The sequence below is a fragment of the Lagopus leucura genome, unplaced genomic scaffold (genome assembly GCF_019238085.1).
Source record: "Lagopus leucura isolate 7727_CA_CO unplaced genomic scaffold, USGS_WTPT01 Super-Scaffold_100002, whole genome shotgun sequence".
Classification (NCBI taxonomy): domain Eukaryota; kingdom Metazoa; phylum Chordata; class Aves; order Galliformes; family Phasianidae; genus Lagopus; species Lagopus leucura.
Window position 1 is genome coordinate 5,197,667 of NW_024962263.1, and position 21,097 is coordinate 5,218,763.

The 21,097-nt window shown below is 41.1% G+C and overlaps 1 protein-coding gene across 5 annotated transcripts in view; it reads right to left on the reverse strand.

Moving 5' to 3' along the window:
- RNF144B (ring finger protein 144B) overlaps positions 1-21,097 on the reverse strand; it is an 86,393-nt gene that overhangs the window by 15,971 nt on the left and 49,325 nt on the right. For all 5 annotated transcript variants that reach the window (XM_042869555.1, XM_042869557.1, XM_042869558.1 and 2 more), the window contains exons 3-4: positions 8,083-8,187; positions 1,522-1,582 (exon numbers count right to left, since the gene is read on the reverse strand). In XM_042869555.1, coding sequence (XP_042725489.1) covers positions 1,522-1,582; positions 8,083-8,187 — 166 coding nt within the window. The remainder of the gene's footprint in view (positions 1-1,521; positions 1,583-8,082; positions 8,188-21,097) is intronic.

A 21,097-nucleotide genomic window follows, 5' to 3' on the forward strand; every position in this document is an offset into this window, starting at 1 on the left:
AATAGGCAAGTTTCAGGTTTCTATGAGTGGGAGGCAATGAAAAAAAAAGAAACAAAAATAAGATGTAACAGGGAATTGGACAAAAGATCATGAGTTCAGCTTTGTCTGGTTGTAGAGGAAGAGATACCAGGAAATCCTTAGTTTCACAGTCTTCAGTCTCTTAACACAAAAGATTTTATATAAAACAGATAAATGCATTTCAAGAATGCCTCTCTTTCTTTAATACGATGATATAACAAGCTCTGAATTTTTCTGTTCAGGTTTGTAGGCAAGTGAGTGTTTTGCTTATGAACAGGTGGAACTTCCTAACGAATTAAGAGTAAAAGAGAAGAAGGTAGAATTTGAGATAGAACTAAAAAATGAAAGCTGCTCTTGGGATTTTTTCAAAAGTATTCAATATACGTGCAAACCACAGCTACAATCTGCATCTGCCCATGAACTCCGGGGTACATTTGGGTGTACTCGTTTTGCTGGTTTTGTGCTTCATGGTCATCTCACTGAACTTCAGGCAAGATGAGATTCAGTAAAAACCCACACATTCTTCTATTTGACCATCTTTTAAAGTGCATTACTGTACATTAATGGAAAACTCTGCAATTTCAAAGATATTCCCAATTAATCTGCATCTAAGCATGCATCTATAGGATGATAAAAATACAGTCTTTAGAGGAAAGACAAGCAGAGTCAGGGCAGACAGTCCCAAATACACTACTCTGCAAGTTACCATGGCATGAGAACTTACAAAAATACTGCAACTTCCAACTGGGGCTTTCCAGTTGGAGTCAGTCTTTAAAATCATTGTGGGACTTCATCTTTCTGACTGGCAAGCATCTTTTTCAGCCTTGGCTTGGACCTGCCTCCTGAATCACAATGCTGACTGCTGGCATTCCTCTGACCTTCAATTACAAACTGTGTTATTAATATGCCGTTACTCAGTAATGAGGGGACCAATGATCCACCAGGAAAAATTTAAAAATACTAGAGGAACACTCACAAGGCTTCTCCTGAGAAAAAATTCTTTTCTAGGGGTGTTTGCAGAAGTTCCTATCAGACAACAGGGTCCATCTCTCACAGTTTTGAAGATCCCCAAACTGGAAGATCCCCTAGTAAAGGATCATGTGTGCCCTGCAGCAGAGCATCGGTCTCTGGCACCTTGTCTCACTCTGCTATCACTTTTCTCCCTGTACAACCACTGCCTCAAGGACCCAGGCTGAACACATTGCAGGAAGGGTGACAGTGTTTCGGGCACACAATCTCTGAGTGCTGCCCACAAGTTTGAGTAAAAGGATGATATTTCAGTAAAGTGCCACTGTTGATTTTGTTTTACCAAAATCATTTCAAATTGGCCTGTGGACTTCATGATTGCAGTTAAACAATTTCAAAATAATGATATTTTCTCCACCTCTTCCTTAATTTACCCAGTGGACTTTGTCTTAAGGCAGAGTGCTTTAGAGTTTGTTATATTACTGCTTCCACTGACATTTTAAAAATCGAGGTAACAGAAACTGAAAAGTTTCATACCACGTTCAAATTTCAGCCTCTTGAATAGCTGAAACTGGTCAACTGGTACCAAATAGGCAATCTGCAATGAGAAACAAAGAAAAAGCATTAGAAACAATTAGAGACTTGAGAAAAATAAACACCCTGTTCTACTTTTCTGCTCTCCTGAGCCAGCTCTCAAATTCACCTTCTTTTCCTTCTTGCCTTTTACCACCACACACATCCATACCTAGACTTCCTTCTCCAAAGCGTAAAGGAGTAATTGATCTCTCCTACTTCAGCCCCATAGCCCAGTAGTTCACCCACGTCCTTCTGATCATGCACAGGAAAGCCTTCTTTGTGGATGGATTCTATATTTACTATAAAGTTTTATTTCGTGTTTGTTTAATGTATATGAAGGTGACAATTACCCAGCCTTGGAAATTGAAAACCGTTGTTCATGGACAAGAACACAGGCCAAACGAATGGCTGCTCATGCATGTCTCCCAGTCTTTATGGCAGGGGTCACACCAGACTCAGAAACAGTCTCAGCCCTACTCAGGAGTCCATCCAAACACCCCTTCCCCTGCCTTGCCTCGAACACTGCATTCAACAGGTAAGGAGCTTGAGCAGAAGCAAACTGCCCACACAGCAGGTGGCAAAGTGCGGAAAGAATGTGAGCGCATCCAGAGGTCTCCTCTTCCAGACTAAGAAATTAATCAATTATTCATTGCTACATTGACAGGTTTTACAATCTTTTTTTAAAGCTAAGTTAAAGTTACAGTAAAAACCTATGAAGAAAATGAGAGGCTAGGACTCTTCTGAAAAGATCTTGATGTGAGACTTATTGGAATGGCAGGAGTTGAAATAAGTTTTCTTGTTTCTCTATGTAAGCAACAGATAAAATTCTCTTGTCAGAGCATCAGAATACTGACAGTTCTCATGAGAAATGGCAGCTCCCACCTGAAATAAGAACATCCAGGGTAAAAAGGAAAACTTGGAAGGCTCACTATCACTAAAGTCTCCAGTTGCACCCTCTCCGAGTGTCCCAAAAGACTGCCCAGTATGGTACAATAACGAGAGGTGCTATTACTATGCAAGAAACAGAGCAAAGGAAGGAGAAGGAAAGCACTGGAACGGAGTTCTGTTTACACAGGGGCAGACTGTTCCTTGTAACTTGGGCAGTGCTATAAGCAAGAGCCAAGGCAGAACAAGTTCCCTGCTTTTGAATGCTGGTTATCACAGTGGTAAACAGAATTCCATGCGTCTATTCTCAGGCTTTCAAAGGATGTGCAAGGAGGCAATAAATAGAACTTTAAAGATCTTCCTTCCTTTCACACCCATATGAATCAAGCCTTGATAATGCCACAAGAGGAGAGTTCATCAGGGCAAGTGCTTCTCCCTTTTCCACGTTAGCAAACACACGGCAAGGAAAGATCCTGAACCAGCAGCACCAAGAGCCACTTGCAAAGGGCTGCACTGCCCATCTCTGCTGAAGTTGCACTCACAGAGGCAGCATCTAATTTTGCTAAGAGTGCAAAACAGATCTAAGCTGGGCTGTGGTTTGCAGGGAGATCGTATAGAGGTTCAATCTCATTGCTAGAAATTACGCTCACTCCTTTCTTTTTCAGCTACCATATTCAGTAACTTAATCGTGAAACATTAATTTCTCTTCTCCACCAAGGAGCTCATTTAATGATACATACATACAAAATGACTCTATCATTTACTTCTCTTGGACTGACATAAGTAAATAACACGTATAACAATTTTAATTTTGACCCTGAAAGATAGGTCAACATTTTCTCACCTTCCTCCTCATTTTACCATGTCAATCACCTCTTGCAAAATGCAAACCAATTTTCAAATTAAAAATAAAACCAGTATTTTAAACTGACACTCGATGGCATTTTTGCTCAGCTGTGTATGGAATACAACAGTAAAGAACTCTAAGATTTGGGTCACCATCTCATTTCTGTATCTCTTTGCAAAGTGCTGACAGATTAGCACTGGTGTAGACCAGGTATTCACACAGATGGAGGGACAAGAAATAGAAACTGTACTAACTGCAAAGGTACTATTGTCCTCACTGAACTCATGAGGCAAGGGGAAAACCCAACTGCCTGCTTCACAATATTAATCCAATTAGAATTACATATAGACACATATACACTGGCATCAGCCCTATGAGCTGCAAAACAGTACAGGCATCAGAAGCAGCAAAGCACAGTCCACTAGAAATTATCCCAGTGAGTACTACATTGGAAGCTATCAAATGCACTCAAGACCTGATTCATAGTACTGATTCCCAGCTTACGCTGGTGATTGCATTTGTACCAAGTAAAACCATTTCAAATTGTGATAAATTACCCTTTCTTTAGATTAGGGATATTAACTGTTCCAATTAAATCAACTGAGTGAATTCCCAAGAGAGACAGGAGTATTCGAGATGGAAGAAGTGTGCACAGTTGAAGAGGACTGCATCAGCATCAGATGCTCCTTCCACCTCCTGCTTCTGGGAACAAATCCAAAGCAGTTTCATTTATTGTACTTTTTAGAGTGCAAAAGGACAAACATCTTGTCCAACAAGATTGCTTTTAAACTTTCTTTTTTTCGTGTAACCAGTTAATTTGAAAGAGTCTGGTGGCAAAACCATTGCCTTCCCACCATCAAAACCTATTTATTTCTACTTTAAAACAAGCTATACTACAAGCAGCTGCTACCTTAATGTAACAGGCCAAGATATGATCTAAGATTAGACTTGATTTCAAGCACCCCCATGGAACAGTTCCTTCTATTTGAATGTACTGTTTGTCAGAACAAAAAACTGGCAGGGAACATACCAGTTTCAGCTAGATTTTGTTATTATAAACACAAACCAAATTAGGGGGTTCAGAAAACATATTTTTTAAGCACCTAAAGGTACAATTTTCCAGTTCAAATGACTTAAGTTTTTTAAGAATAAAAAACCTGAAATGTTTTCTTCCGAGATCCAGAGACACAGTGCTCTTGTTCACCAAAAGCTGAGCCTTAACTCCCAGCATCTCATATTCTGCAAATGAGTAGTTTACTCCCTAAACGCTGATGAAGTCTTTAGCTGTTCTACAAAGTCGCGTTCCAGTTCTTCAGACTTGCTCATTTCTTCATGAGAAATATGGGAAGAAATTGTATTACACATTTAAAATGTTACCCAGAGCTTTTGCCCTCACCTGTCAAAAGCAACACAACAAGCACGTGTGTCAGAATCAAGTCCAGAGCAATCCAAAGCTCAAATAATTTAGTACTGAACAACAGGAACGCAAGAATTTTGCTCAAAGGACAAAGCATACTTAATTCACAGTGAAGGTATTAAAGTAGGTAAACAGAAAACACTAAAGAAACACTACACACCTTGAATAAAGACCTTGACAGAAAGTAGTAAATAATCTTCCATAACTACTACATATTATAAGTTGCTTATAAGCTTTATTACAAATTGTCCAGCTTCCTTAGTGAAGAGGACTCAGCCCATTGATATCAATGGAAAGGCTTTTCTTCACTTAAAATTATGCCTAAGTTCACCTTATCTCCCTTATGCAGGATAGGGCAATAGGCATTTGAAAAACAAACAAGACAACTGTGTTGACTAACATAATTAGACACAGTTTAGCCCAAAGTATGGAACCAATTTAACAACGTGTCTGTTAAAGGGATAATCTATTTTTTCCTTACACTGTAGCAGCACCTGCTAGTACAGGCAACAGCTACAACAATTTCAGAAGAATGCCTGCTTCCATACACTAACATTTACCAAAAGAGAAACTTTGAAATGCACAAATATAAGTGGCTTCAAAGCATACGCTACTGGACAGGTGAGAAAGTGGTTGCCAGGGTTGTGTCTTTTCTCATGGCATTGTCCTGCTGTGGAACTTTTACCTGCCAGAGAGCAAACATCCAGACCTTTTGGAGACAAGGAGACTGATACCTTCATGCCTGAAGTTTCAGAGTGTGACTGTATTCTGCACTGCTGTGCCAAACAACAGCCACACTTACAGATATTCTGCACCATCTGAATAAGGATTTGTGTAACTAACAGCTTTTAAAGGCCACATTTTCACAGTCTTTACAGAAAAGAACGCAGAATGCTCATGCATAATTTGCAGTCTGATCATGCAGATTATTCATAATCTATTATTTCAATTGTTCTCGCTTTATTGGTTCCTAAGGTTTTCTTTACTGAAGTATTTAGTAAAATATGTAGGTCACTCCAAAAGTAATGCCTTTTATTTATTTCCATGGAAACTCCAACAACTACAAAGAGCACAATAACAGTATCTAGTAGAGCGAATTCTCAGCTACAAAACACTCTTGTTCAGCATAGCCACCACTGTTAGCGATGCGATTTCACCAGTGATGAACAAGATCACTACCGCCTCACTGCGCTTGTATCCACAATTCAGTCTCCAGAAACATTCAGCAAGCATCAATAAATGTCAGTAGGTGCTGCTCTTTCCACACGAGGGAAATGACACACCTTCACTTTGGATGCACTTCCATGTCAGATGCCATTTTGCCAGGCTGCCCCTCTGCAGTTATCTCACATAAGACAACGAAATGCATCAGAATATTTGTGGGAAGGTTCAACCTCTACTGCCACACCACCAACATTCACCTCTGATGTCATGTGCCAACATAATAAAACAGGAAGCATTACTTTTGCAGCAGTCCTCATACATGAGCAGTTTGCTTTAACCAGACTGGGGACTTGTTTGCTTTTCAAGCAGAGGGTTTGTGCTTCAAGAGAGCTGGCAAGAGGGACTGTTAGAATATTAATTCATCCACCAGACATTAACGCATGTCTTAGGTAGTTTGGTCATTCTACCTTAGTCCCAAAAAGCACTCAAGGATTAAGCTAATGGTCCATTAATACTTACCCTGGAGTGCCCTTCTGCTTATTAATGGGAAATACATTCTTATAATTCCTATAGCATCATAGCCCTAGTTTATCAGTGCAGAATTCTTCCTAGCATTTGTTCATTTTCTTTAAAAGCAGCGTTTTCAGTAAACATTGGTTGCCTTCAGTGTGGTGCAATAGGAAGGAATGACACTGCTATGCCCTTTCTGCATTTACTGAAAAAAGAAAGAAAAAAAAAGGAGGAATGGCAGCAGCTGATTTCTTTCCACAGTAGCTGGGTTTGGCCAAAGGAAAATCTCATCCCATGGTTAATGGAATTGAGTTTGCTACTTAATATCACATTCCCGTCAGAAAGTAATCACATCTCAAATATTTGTGAGAAATAGCTTAGCTACTATGATCTGATCTTGCAGCTTTTACTGCACAGCACAAAAATTTTTGAAAGAAAAGACCACAGGTCAAATTCATCAAGGAACTGTGCTGTCACTGATTGCATTTGAACAGAATTATACATCTCTAATACAGTTATGCCACCTGTACAAACAGAGCTTAAAGGAATGCAGAAAATAATAAACTGCCTTTCTTTAGTTCTGAGATGGAGGCCTGATTCTCCTTGATTTTGTTCCTGTGCACAACTGCAGAGAGAATGCACCAAACAAGCCAAAAGACTTTAGTCTTTCTTTTCTGCTTGTATTCCTCTGCCCAGCAGGGGTTTACCTGGCTCACAGAGCAAGCAAGAATAGCTGCAGGGCAGCATCAGATTTACCCACAGTTTTATACTGCTTTCTCGATGAGCAGAATAGCTGGCATGTGTGGTTCCAGACACACAGTCAGCAGTTCCTCCCCATGTTACAGGGTTGGCACTAAGCCCAATTCAGAAACTTCGCACAAGCTCTAAGTGAGCCAGAAGGCTGTTTGAGTGCTGCTGGGAGGCCATTAGGAAGCCTTCTAGGGGCCATTTACAGCCCCTTGAATCCCTCTGCCCCAAGGCGTGCAAGGTCTAAAGCTACATTTTCCCTCCACTTTTCTGCCTCCAACTTCCAAACTGAACCTTCATGTCACTCGGGGGATTGTGCATGTGCCAGATGTGCAAACAGCTGTGCCCAAACCTCATTTAGCTTCTGAGCTCTCCATTTCTACCATCTCTGCCCTGGGAAACAAGAGACTTTTCTCTTAAGACCTAAGAGAAAAGTCTCCACCCAGTGCTGTGCAGATACCTTTCTTTCAATGCAGTTTTACCGTATCATGTATTTATATTGGGCCACAAATTGGTTGCTGCTGCTCATTATAAACACAGAAGAAAACGTTCTGGCTTTGTGTATAATCAGTTTGTGTTGTTGCTCTTGGGTTTGAAGAGGTGCTGGAATTGTAGTGTCTGTAGTCATATCAAATCTAATTTAACTGACAGCACTAATGGAGGCTCAGCAACTCTAGGATACAAGGTATTCTGGTTAAGTCACCTGCACGGATAATTCAGAGGTTGTCTGGATGCCAATTAAGCCTTTCCTCAAGGCACAGATGGAAAAAGGAGCAAAACCCTTGAAAAACATCTGTTTGTTTCTAGTAGTTCCTGTCAGTCAGGCTTCTTGCCAAAAGCTCATTAAAGGTAATTAAAGGGAGGAAAAAGTACATGATCGTATTTATTATGTAGATGAAGAAAAGAACTTTGGGGTTTTTATGTTTAAAAAAGGAGAAAGAAGTGTTAATACCTCGGCTTCTTGTAGGGTCCCATGGTTCACACAGAGCATGTCTGGACAAGTGATAGGAGAACCACAACCTTCTTGAATGGCCAGCTGCATGTACTGTTTCAGGCACTAGAAATAACAAAAGAAAAAGAACTTAGAGCCTATATGTTAGTAGCACAGCAATGCTAGAACTTCCACACAACTACCACTTTCACTGCCTTAATTGGCTATCCTGTAGCTCCAGCACACAAAAAGCATCAATTATTGTAAGTGTGAATGCTACAGGTCATTACATAGGAAAGAATGCAACACAGAACAGTTAATTACGTGTGACTTCATCTGCTGAGCATTGCGTTTATCCAAATCAGCAAGTCAGACCCTTCAGCACTAACTCCTACACTCTGCTCAGTCGAGTTCAGTAGATTATGCAGGGGGATCCTTAAACAGGCTTCATTCTTTTGTCTTTCCTTTTGCATTCTTAATTCAGACTCTCAGTCAGCAGCCTCCATTTACAAGAAAGAGGCTACTGTTCTCAGCTCCATAAAAGGGGGAGGCTTAGAAGGTTACAGGAGGTTATAATCTGCCCGACAAGATGTGCAGTTATCAGTTCTCCCTCTCAAGGCTCCACTGAGATCAGGTAACTTCCAGGATTTACTACGATTTATCATCAGCCTCTGGTCCGTTCAGAAAGAGTTCTAGGTCTGTTTTCAGCACAGACACCTTCCTAGGAACGTTTCAAACTGTTTGATGACACAAAAATGGCAGACTTCTCCTCTCCAACGTCAGCATCCCCACCTTTTATTAGGCATGCCAGTTTCAAATACATGTAATTTGGACCTTAGGGCTCCACAATTCTTTTGCCTATTTAACGCATATTAGACCACCTTCAGTGAAGTCACGAAACAAAACTGGGGCAATGGACTGACGCACAGGGCTCTAATTTTATCTCCAAAGTACACAGGCAAGTAAGTGAACTTGCTTCTAAATAAAACAGAACAACCACCTCCTTGAACAAAATCAAAGAGCATGCAGTAAATTGCAAATCACTGCTAACAAAATTACAAAACGTGGATTTCTGGCATATTTTGGTATCGGCTTGCATGGTTTATTGTAAATGAAAACCAACTTGTTTTATGAGTGCAGGTCTAAGCAAGCTTTGTTCTCCACAGATCTATTACATGCTCACATGGTAATCCTGTCCTCCTCATCAGATCTGCCAGCTTCTTCCCTCTGTTGCTTTGTTCCTTTTCTCCCTCCCTGCTCCTGTCCACTGAGGCCAGCTGCAGCACTGGATGCCTCTGACTTAATGGGTCATTAGGGCTTCTAATCTGGGCTTTCCTGATTAAATACCTCACCACTTTTAAGAAATGCAGTGTAAGGTTCTTAAGATCTGCCAACCTTAGGAACAGGGCTCTTCAGGTACCTGGGCTCTTCATGTCTTGCTCTCTGCCCTCATAGGAGACTTGATTACCTTCTGCATCAAGACCTATGGCAACATTTGGGGAAGGGGAAAAGTTCCCCTCTTGTCAAAGCATTTAGTCTGCCTTAGTTCCTCAGCAAGCATGAGAAAACAGCCTTTTACTTTCACTGAGATCCTGCCTTCTGTCTCCTCTGCGGTGCTGCCTGATATTGAGTAATTTGTTTTGACAGCATGGTGCAGTGGATTTGTATTTTGGGGGCAGCTCAGGTCAGCCGGGTACAGAGCGAGGACAAAGGCTGAGAAGTTCCTGCAGGCCTACCAGCAGCCCAGAGCCTTGTTCTTAATTTAGACTTCCAGGACAGAAGCTCAGCGCACCGACATTTAACCTCTCCTGCCAACATGGCCAGGAAGAGCTTAAGGACCTTCCAACAACAGCATGGGGTTTGAATTCAGCTTCTATGTCCTCTATCTGAGCTACTAGGGACACCACACCAGGAGAACAGGGGTTTCTGGGGACTGTTAATGCACGGGGATTCTCCTTCACCCACTCACCACTTGACTGTAGATGAGGATAACAAGTTAAGCCTTCTTGCAATACTTGTAGAGGGTGCTGTGCTAAAAGAGGGTGATTTGGATGTATTTCATAACAGATCTGTGCAGTGCCATGGAACTTCACCCAAAACCTACATCTTAAATAGTTTTATAGCTATTATAACTTTCGCCTCAATTTTCTGAGCTTGGAGAATGTATTCTGGAAGCAATTCAAAAAGATGATGGAAGGACTTATACGAAGGTTTTTAACAGGATGATGATTTTTACCTAAATCTGTATGTGAAGATTTGAACTTCCTGTGCCCTCTTTCATTTTCAGCAGAAAAAAAACAAAAACAAAGATCAGACAGTGGAAAATAACTAAAATTTCAAAATACGTCTCCACATTAACAGCAAGACTGTTTTTTAGAGAGGTTTTACTTTATTTACAGTCCATCTACTAATTTAGCTACTTAGTTGAAAAATGGCAAACAAAGCAACTGAATTGACATACCAACTGTATACGTGATGAAAAGAGGATTCACAGTTTGTACAATGAATTCATTTTCTCAGCAGTCTGTTCTACACTATGAAGAATTCATTACATAGATGCAAAATGATAAGACTATTTTTTCATGCTTTTTGTCTAAAAAAACTGTACGTATTACATATGCTATTTAATCTTCTACAAAATGCAGGTAGGACAAAGGTACTCTGTGATACCAGAGTTCCTTGAAAGGATCTTCATCTTGACATCCAAGAAATCACCTCAAGGATTCAGAATCACAGAATCACAGAATGGCCCGGGTTGGAAGGGACCTCAAGGATCACGAATCTCCAACCCCCTGCCACATGCAGGGCCACCAACCTCCCCATTTAATACCAGACCAGGCTGCCCAGGGCCCCATCCAACCTGGCCTTGAACACCTCCAGGGACGGGGCATCCACAACCTCTCTGGGCAGCTGTTCCAGCACCTCACCGCTCTCATAGTAAAGAACTTCCCCCTGACATCCAACCTAAATCTTCCCTTCCTCAACTTAAAACTATTTCCCCTTGTCCTGCTGTTATCCACCCTTTCAAAGAGGTCTGAACACCCTTGGGCTTACACTCTCACCAACTTACCACTGTGTAGTGATGTACAAGCATAGAGAGCAGTCAGTGGTTGAGAACCTGTGACTTTTGGTGAGAATTTTTGACATGGAGAGCTACGCTCTTTGTGGCCCAAGTCACCTTCAGCAGGCTTCCCACTAGCAAGTGAGGCTTCCACAAACGCCTCACGTATTCAAGGCACAATGGTCAAGGCAGCAGGATTAAAAACCCACTGAGGTCTCTTGCAGAACAGGTTTACAGCTTGCTGCCTACAGATGAAATCTGAGATCTGGCTCCATTGCATTTGCTCCATCAAATAAATGGCAGACAGCAATCAAAGGAATTTTAACTCCTGTACTTGCAATTGTACCCTGATTGGTTTAAGCTCATCTTCACTAAGGTTTTGCTCACCAAGCACCGTTGTGTTCTGGGATGCGTTATAAAGTCTGGATGCAATCAAGGAAGAGCGGCTGATTCAAATGTAATACCACTCCACTAGTAAAAATTGATACACCCAAACAGAAGGCTTTGTGCTGATCTAACTTCACCAATCAAGTTTTGCTCCTGCTGGACTACTGTCAACTTTAGTGAAAATAGTTCTAGAAATCTTTTTTTTCCTGCCTGATACTCATAATATGTAACGTTATCTCTTTCAAATAATTTGTTCTCTAAGCATTTTGAGGAAAAAGTTGTTTTTCACATTAAGATGTTATTGTTTTTCAGGCTATCATTCTGTCATTTACTAAAATAAGGTCAATGTCTATTTGCCTACTTCCAAAAAGTGGTTCTCATGAGATATACATCTAGAAGGTTAAGGCCTGTAAAGTACTTAGATCAAATTATAGTACGTGCAACATGGATGCATTTATTTTTATAACAGTTCTACATTTTAACTTAAGAATGAGATGAAAGTGTAATTTCAGTATTACATTTCTAGGTAATGATGTGCCAAAAGCACTATATCTTTCTCACTGCAAAATTTTATGATTCTATTCAAAGCCATTTTCTGGTAATATCTCTGCCAGAGAGAAAAGACAGATCTCAGTCATTCCTACATACTACTTTTTTGAGTATCCTGACACGTTCTATTACCTTGCTCTTCTCCCACTTGCACACAGCAATCCAGCTGCCTAAATCATTGGTTTGGATGTTAAAGGATAAAAGGAAACTGTGTATGTGATATGGCAAAATTGAACAGGTAGCACTATGAAAGTTGGAGGGATGGCCATGAAGAAGAAAAATTGAATTAAGTTGGAAAGGATCTTTAAAAATCATCTAGTCCAACTCCCCTGCAATGAAAAGGGACATCCACAGCCAGATTAGGTTGCCCAGAGCCTGGTCCAGCCTGACCTTGATTTGTCCAATCCACCATATCTCTGGGCAACCTGTTCCACTCCCTCCCTACCCTTACTGTAAAAAACTTCTTCCTTTTATCAAATCTAAATCTTACTCCTCTAGTTTGAAATTATGTCCCCTTGTGTTACCACCACAAATCCTGCTTAAGAATCTATCCCCTTCTTTCTTATACTCGCCCTTTAGATACTGAAAGGCTGCTCTTAGGTCTTCCCAAAGCCTTCTCCAGGCTGAACACCCCCAGCTCTCACAGCCTGTTCTCACAGGGGCAGTGTTCCATCCCTTGGATCATTTCTGCAGCCTTCCTTTGGATGCGCTCCACCAGGTCTGTGTATCTCCTGTAGTGAGTATTCCACATCCAGACCCAGTGTTCCAGGGTGAGGCCTCAGAGGGGCAGGATCACCTCCCTCAACCTGCTGGTCGCACATCTTTTGATGCAGCCCAGGGTACGGTTGGCTTCCTGGGCTGAGAGGGCACATTGCTGGCTCGTGTTCAGCTTGCCATCCACCAGAACCTCCAAGTCCTTTTCAGCAGAGCTGTGCTCAATCACTTCATCTCCTGGCTTGTACTGATAGTGTGGGCTGCAGTGACCCAGATGCAAGACCCTGCACTTGGTATTGTTAAACCTCATGAGGTTCTCCTCAGCCTACTGCTTCAGCTTGTCTAGGTCTCTCTGGATGGCATCCCATCCCTCGAGTGTGCTGACTACACCCCACAGCTTGGTGTCATCAGCAAACTTGCTGAGAGTGCACTCAATCCCCTTCTGATGTCACTGATGAAGATATTAAAGAGCATTGGTCCCAGTACAGACCCCTGAGGGACACCACTCATCACTAATCTCCATCTGGACATTTAGCCATTGACCACTGCTGTCTGGGTACGATCTTGCAAGCAGCTTCTCTTCCACTGAACAGTCCACTGGCCTATTTCCCTGTCAAGTGCTACAGATAATGCTGCTGATCACCATGCAGCAGTTGACATTGAATAAGTAAGGGTATTTTTCTTTAATTAAACAACACAATAACACTGGAAATGAGGGGAGAGGGAAAGCAGGTCTAGAGTGCTTTGTAACCACTCCTTGAGTATGACTTATGTTAAACTTTTACAAGAAAAAAAAAATATTTAAAATATTCTGCAAAAAGAAGAAAGTCTTTCTTACTAATGTATAACTGAAGGACAATTTCAGTTCCAGAAAATTTAAGAAAACTTCAGGTTCCAATCCACAAGATTGATCTAAAATGTTAAATCTCCTTCTGAGATTTAAATCCCCAAAACCATAATGAGTTTGGGTTTTTTAGCCATGGTCTTTTTTCACACTCAAAATTGGAAGGATGAAATAAAAAAGACTGGAAAGAGGACATAACTTTTTGATTGGCTTTCCAGAAGCCACGAGTATCTTTGCCTTATGATAACAGCCACTTCAGTTCTATGCAGTGTTCACGCACTTTCCAAGTGCATAAGCAACTTAACAAGACATAGCTCTCATTTCTTTCTTATTTATATATGTTACCTGTTTTTTAGTGCATACACATGACAGTGTTGTAGTCACGTAGCTTGTATGTATTATTGACTTGTCAGAACTCTAACAAATTAACAGTACAGTCATAATTGTCGTGACATGCACCTCTGCACATTCAATCTGTAAGACTGAACCACCCACTTCCAGTGTGTAGAGATCAAACTCCTGGAATCTGTCAAGCACTTCTAAACAGGTCTTAAAGCCAGATGAATTAATCCTGTTGTCATTTAGCTTGGATGCATCTGCACTTTGCATGGAAAAAAACAAAAAACAAAAAAAAAAACAACAGGGCTTTTCCAATCAAAAAGGGTTTGTTAAAAGTACAATAATAGTACACCAAGAAAACAAGCTATTTTATCGCTCAATCTGTATGTTAGCTAAGGACCAGATGCAGCAATAAATGAAGTTACCTTTAAATGGATATAATTAAATGGATAAATCGGGTCACAAAAAATCTTTATTGAGCAAGATGCTTGAAGGGAAGCAGAAAAAAAAATCCCTTTCAGCCCCTAATGGTATATTATCTTGTAGCTTAGTGGAAGCAGAGGAAAAATATGATTTGACAAGCATCTTATTTTGTCATAACTAAGTGAAAACATCAGTAAGGAAAGATGACAGTGGACCAGCAGATAATTATCTCCTGCTGCTCCTCAACCCTGGTTTTCCAGGGGCTCTTCCAAATCTGTCTGAGGGATCTGCTGTAGTCTACTGCCAATGGTGCTGGATTCTGCTCAGACACACAGTCCAAAACAAATTTACACAAAGCCTTCCACAAAGTGGAAGCACTTCATTAAAATCAGGATGGCTACCTGGTAATCTTTGACATAAAGCAGCACCACAAAACAAAAAAAGACCAGAGAACAGGACTAGAAAAACCTCAACCAGTTGTGAACACTGTTTGCAAACAAATCTGTGTCAAACCAACACTCTCTTACCAACAGCTACAAAACAGATGTGACCACGAGGCTTATGTCACAGACTGGCTCCGATACTCCACTATTCCAAGGCACTGACTTAGAATGTGCTTCCTTCACGTCTGTTTCTTCATTTGTTAAACAGAGATGACAAACTTTGGTGACACAGTGCTGTGATTAAATATTGTGGCTCTCTCTTCCTCCTCTGTCCTCCCCAATTCTCCTCTTGGCCACTGTCATGGTGTTACCATTCCTGCTGACTTCAGGAACACGTTGCCCACTTTCCTGAATGGTAGCATCCACCAAAAGGGTACATTTGTGCCTTTCTGATATTCTATCCAGAAATACATGCAAGAAGCTCTTAAACCATCTAAATTATGATAAAAATGCTAAGCGTTCAGTGCCAATATTAGCAGGCGTGGAAATTTTCTTTTTTATAACTTTTTTTAAAAAAAGCTATTCTGAAACATTTCAAATGTCAAGCTGGGAAAAAAAAAATCTGAAATGTCAAAATTTGGCAGCTTTTACCTGTGGGTGGAAACAGAAAACAATCTGAGGTGAGTTTTATATAAAGTAAGTGGGTCATTGCAGCACAAGGGCTCTTTAGGAACAGGAGAACACAGTGTTCTAGTGCAGCCATGAGCACATGCAGATGTCTCCTAGGATGAGGAAAAGAAGTGAAAGAAGAGGGGATCAAGAAGTCCCCTCATGGAAGTTAGCACAGAGAAAGATAAGAAACATTAAAATCCAATGTTTGCTAGATTTAGGTGTTCACATTTTCTCTTACTCATGAATTTTACTCAGTAGTCCTTCACTGGAGTATTTGTGTATAATGCATAATTCAGCAGACATCTCATGCTCTTTGTCATCTGCTTCTCCCTTGACTTTGGTTGAATCAATCTCCAAAGCTCCAAAGCTCTGCTCCAAAGCTTTTCTTCCTGTGCTTTTTGCAGTTCATGCTGATCCTTCACATCAGTTTGTCTACAGCTCACCAGTCCTTCCCTAGAAAAGCAGTCTAAGGCTTGCAGCAGTAAGGACAAAAGGTCAGTATGAGGCCAACTGAAGAAGAAGAAGGTAGGGCAGCACACAGCTGCCTTAGAAGGCACAAGAAAAGAGTGCCCTGCTGTTGAAGTACAAAGGTGAAAATTCTCTTTATGGAAGGATTTTCCCTTCCCCCCTTGAAAATGTAGCTGGCAGCAGCATGCCAGCTCCTCTCTCAGAGACTGCAGAATCCTATGGCCCTGACTCACCAGGCAGGCAGGCAGCTGCCCAGGGCACCAGGCTATCAATAGCTGTAGAGGAGCCTTTTTTTTGCCTTTCCTGAGCCCTGGCCTTGCTGTCACACTTGCTGTCACACAGCAGAAAATTGGGTTCTCCCAAACACTGCCAGATCACCTACTTTGTGGAATATTCGAGGTAGAAGTTACCTGTGCTTCTATTCAACACTGCACGTTGACTTTTCCTGTTAAGGTTGGAGGAGGTTTAAACCTGGATTAGACTGGATTGTGTGCACCAAAACATCAAACATGTGATCACCATGGCATTTGTTTTGCATATTTTGTAATTCAGTTACTTCACACACTTCTCAGAAATACAAGACCTAACAAAGAATTTGCTTGGATGAGAAAGAATGGTGAATCATGCTAGACCTGCAGAACACGTACTGTCAACATCTAAAACTATCTTTTGCTTTCAGAGTTTGTTATATGTTGTTTTATGCATCTCAAAACCTGATGCAGTAAATAAGACACAGGACGGATATAAGCCACTGCCTGATGTAAAGAGGGTGAAGCTATAGTGTGGAATTGCTCACCTGGCTCACATAAGAAACCTGTGGTTTTCAGAAAGAGAGAGGAAAAAGAGGAAAGACAAAACCAAACAGAACAGAGGACGGAGGAAGCTAACACATTAACAGACCCCTGCAAAACCACATTCTCCCTAACAGCAGTGCTGTTAAGAGCAACCAAACTGTGAGAGCACTTCTGACACTTGTCCACGTACAGCAATGTATAGTTTTGTAAGCTAATCAGGATATAAGAAAATATTATTTTGCTTTGGATTCAGGCAGAAATGCAGTAAAATTCTGAATTTCATAACAGTCTGATGGCAAAGCCAGGCACAGTGAATAATCATTTTATGTAGATATGTGAGCAGTGGGACCAAAGGAGCAAAGACCTGTGTAGCTGGTTGCTTCCAAGGAATAAAAGGCTTCAAGACAAGGCAAGCACAAGATGCTGTAGACAGGAAGGATATCCTGCAAACGCACAAGAAGGATGACTGATAAGATAAAACGGATAAAAAGACAAGCAGTACTGAGAACAGATGAGACGCTCTCTTTTCTGAATGGGATGTATGGTATAAAAAGTATGTGGCATAAGCAATATGTATATTGCAAAATATTATATATGTATATTCATTTATAATAACGTGTGTTTGCAGCATGGCACTCCACAAAGCTTTAATGGGCACAGGAAGTTATCTGAATAATATAAAGGATGTCAGAAGTTTTGCACGATGTAGTTTTAAGCCACGATGTACACTACAGCTGTTTCCAAAGCATGCAGTGTGTAAAGGAGTGCTTCATCTTACATGTCAGTGGAGTCTCACACCAATTGCAACAATAAGACATGGAGCTGTTGGAGGCCTTCCAAAGGAGGGCCAGGAAGATGACTGAAGGTCTGTGCCACAGAGAAAGGCTGAGGGAGCTGGGTTTGTTCAGTGTGGAGAAGAGAAGGCTCTGCGGAGAACTCATTGCAGCCTTCCAATAATGAAAGCAACTTGTAAACAGGAGGGAGACCGACTTTTCACATGAGCAGATAGTGATAAGACAAAAGGGAATGGTTTTAAAATGAAAGGATTGAAATTTAGGTTAGATATTAAGAAGAAACAAGTATAAACAAGAGGCAGACCGATGTTTTACAAAGCCCGATAATGACAGAATAAAGGGGAATGGTTTTAAACCATGAAGAGGGAAGGTTGTGATTATATGTTTGTAGGAAATTCTTTACTCAGAGAGTGGTGATGCACTGGCACAGGCTGCCCAGAGAAGCTGTGGGTTCCCATCCAGAAGGCATTCAAGGCCAGGCTGGATGGGGCACTGGGCAGCCTGAGCTGGTGCCTGATTTAGTGGGTGGCAACCCTGCACACAGCAGAGAGGTTGGAACTCAATGATCTTTACTAAGGTCCCTTCCAACCCAAGACATTCTATGAAATGATAAGAAATCCAAGGTTGATGTCTTCTCAGACTGGCCTACCAAATGAGACGACTGTATCATACAAAGCCATCTGATTTCTCTTCTCTGAACAAGCAGAGTAAAAATGGCTACGTGAAAAGCTCTTGTCTTAATTGCAACCTTCCTCCAAAATGCAAATATACACCTCCTTAAATAAAGCTTACTTTGGCAAGAACACAGCTTGTCTGAGATATAATGTTTACTACAAGGGTATCTAAGCTGAAAAAAGTAGCTGTATACGAAGTCTAATGAAAAGGAGATACAATCTCTCCCCTGCAGATGCTTATATATTAACAATTTCCAATTGCTCCCAAGATCAAAAGTGTTGTAGTAAAAAACAATCATAGACAGAGAACTATCAGTGCACTTGGCAAAAAAAAAAAAAGCCACATATGTAATAGAACAAAAGTTAACCAAACTAGTGGCTTCATTTTAGTAGAATTGAACATCCTATGTCCACGTGAAGTATTCTTCTATTAAATTTCAAATTTAATACTGTTCATGGATCTACAGAATTAACCTTAGTGATAAAAAGTACAAATAAGCTATGCAAACAGGTAGCTCTGCTAGCTCAAAAACTAATACGGGCTAGATTCCTACAGCTCAAGGTTAACATTCACACAGCCTTTAAGACAGATGTTGCATTAAGAAGGTATCTTCTTCAAGATGGAAAAGCATACAAGCAGGTTAAAAGACAGAGACCTCTTTGTTGAAGGAGGTAAGATCTATGCGTCTCCGTTGCATCAATACAGACACAGATTATCAACTACATCTGTGCTAGAGGTATCAAACAGCCTTCCTCTGTTACACATCTTGCTTCTATATAAGTGCCTTACAACTTCCTTTCTCCTTATAACCACTACAAAATCTTTCAGTGCTTTCTGAAACCCTTGATCTCTCCAGGAACATTTCTGAACCGAAGTTCAGTGTACCTCCTTGCATTACATAGCATGGCATTTCTTTGTGGGCACACAGGAATCTCTGGGAGCAAAGATATGCTGGTATTTGCTTGTATTTGTTTCCATCTCAGCACACGTAGTGAGCAAAAGGAAAGGCAGCAGGAAAGCACAGAGCACTCTGCAGGCAGTGACACAGCCCATGTCCAATCTTTTGCACCGTCAGGTACAGAAATAAGAAGAGAGCAGAAACTCATCACAGAACGCTTGAGCACATAAAAGATGCTCCTTTTCTACCTGTCCCTGGTATCACAGCCAGACAAGGTGATCACAGGACAAGTGAGAAGTGACTGTGAAAGACAGAGGTGAACAGGCAACAACAGCCAAGGGGTAGACACAGAGCATAAGCACAACAAAGGCATGTTAAGCCAACTCATATACACCGAGCTTGTCTAAAGGCTTCACCCAGCTGCATTCAAAACTCACCCAAGGCTGACTCTAGCCTTATACAGAGTCAGCACAGATGCAAAACAACCATGATTGCACTCTGTAATGGTAGTCCTAAAGCCAAGTTCAGGGCGGACATGCTTCATGCTACCATCCAAGTATAAGGTACACATGCAAGGTGGCAGGTTCAGCATCAACAAAGGATGGGTAGGAACAGCAGCCATACCCAGTTGTCACTGATTTCTCCTTTAAGAACAGTGGAGAACTCAGCTCTGCCTGGTACAGTACTCAGCAGACCTCCCTTTCCTAGGGCCAGAGGATTACTCTGCTCAGCCAATACTCAGGTTAGAGACAACTGCTACTAATGTTAGTAAATCAGTCAGTAAATTCTCAGAGAAGAGTGAGACTGCTTTATAAATATCAATGCTTCCAAGTTTTAAATTTAAAGTTCTATCTTCCTTTGTATCTACCTGCTAGGCATGTCTTGTGGAAGTCAGCATGGAAAAGACGCTACATGAATTTCAGGCTGAAAATGCAATTAACCACTCTTATCCTGGTTTCTTGAAACATAGGGATTTGAAGACTGGACTATCAGATGGACAAAGAATTGGTTGGATGGATGTAGGCAAAGCGTTGTTCTCAACAGCTCTATGTCCAGGTGGAGGCTGGTCTGAGGATGGTGAGGCACTGGCACATGTTGCCCAGAGAAGCTGTGGATGCCCCATCCCTGGAGACGTTCAAGGCCAGGTTGGATGGGCAGCCTGATCTGGTGGGTGGCAACTCTGCCCATGGCAGGGGGGTTGGAGCTAGATGATTTTTAAGGTCCCCTCCAAAATAAGCCATTCTATTATTTTTATCCTGCTTCATAACATCACTTTGCTTCTCTGAGTTCAAACAATCAAGTGCAAAATTTAGAAGTACTTATTTGAGGCTTACCTGCAATCTGTTGTCAAAAAATAAACACTTTTATTCTGGAGATATTAAAAAAAACCCAAAACCTTCTGTACTGTGACTTCTGACCTGCTTCCAGTATTCATTAGTCAGGTACATCAAAGTCACTATTGCCAGAGAAACTGGATTCATTTCCCCATGCTGACAAAGAAACCAGAAGAGCACTAATATCTGCAAGGCTTTTATGAGCTTACTCAACCCCAGCCTTTATCACTTCCACCAGCTTTATTTGATCTGAATTTGCAGGGTGCAAAATCCTCACTGACAACTATAGGCAATGCATGACCTCGGCGATTTCTCTGCAGCACAGACTGCAGAGGCAAAGGTTCAATAGGCCAAGTTTAATTTTTGTTTAGGTTTTCTGATTGCCCTTAAAAAAATTACATTCAAGACTTAAAGGAAAAAAAGGCCTATGACTACCCAGAAAATAACAGGGAAACAAAACCACAGTCATAGGATGACTTTTGCTTCAGAAGAAATGAATGTGTATGTTCTCTGATAGTCTTAAAATGCATCTTTTTTTCCTATTTACTACCGGGATTTATTATTATTGTATGCTACAGGATCATCTGTTAAAGCTGCATATTATTAAATGCAGAATAACAGAGAAATCTTCTAGACAAAGCAAGAGAGACTAATACCAAATGCTCTAGGAAAGCATCCCCTATCAGCAGAGGTAACACTTC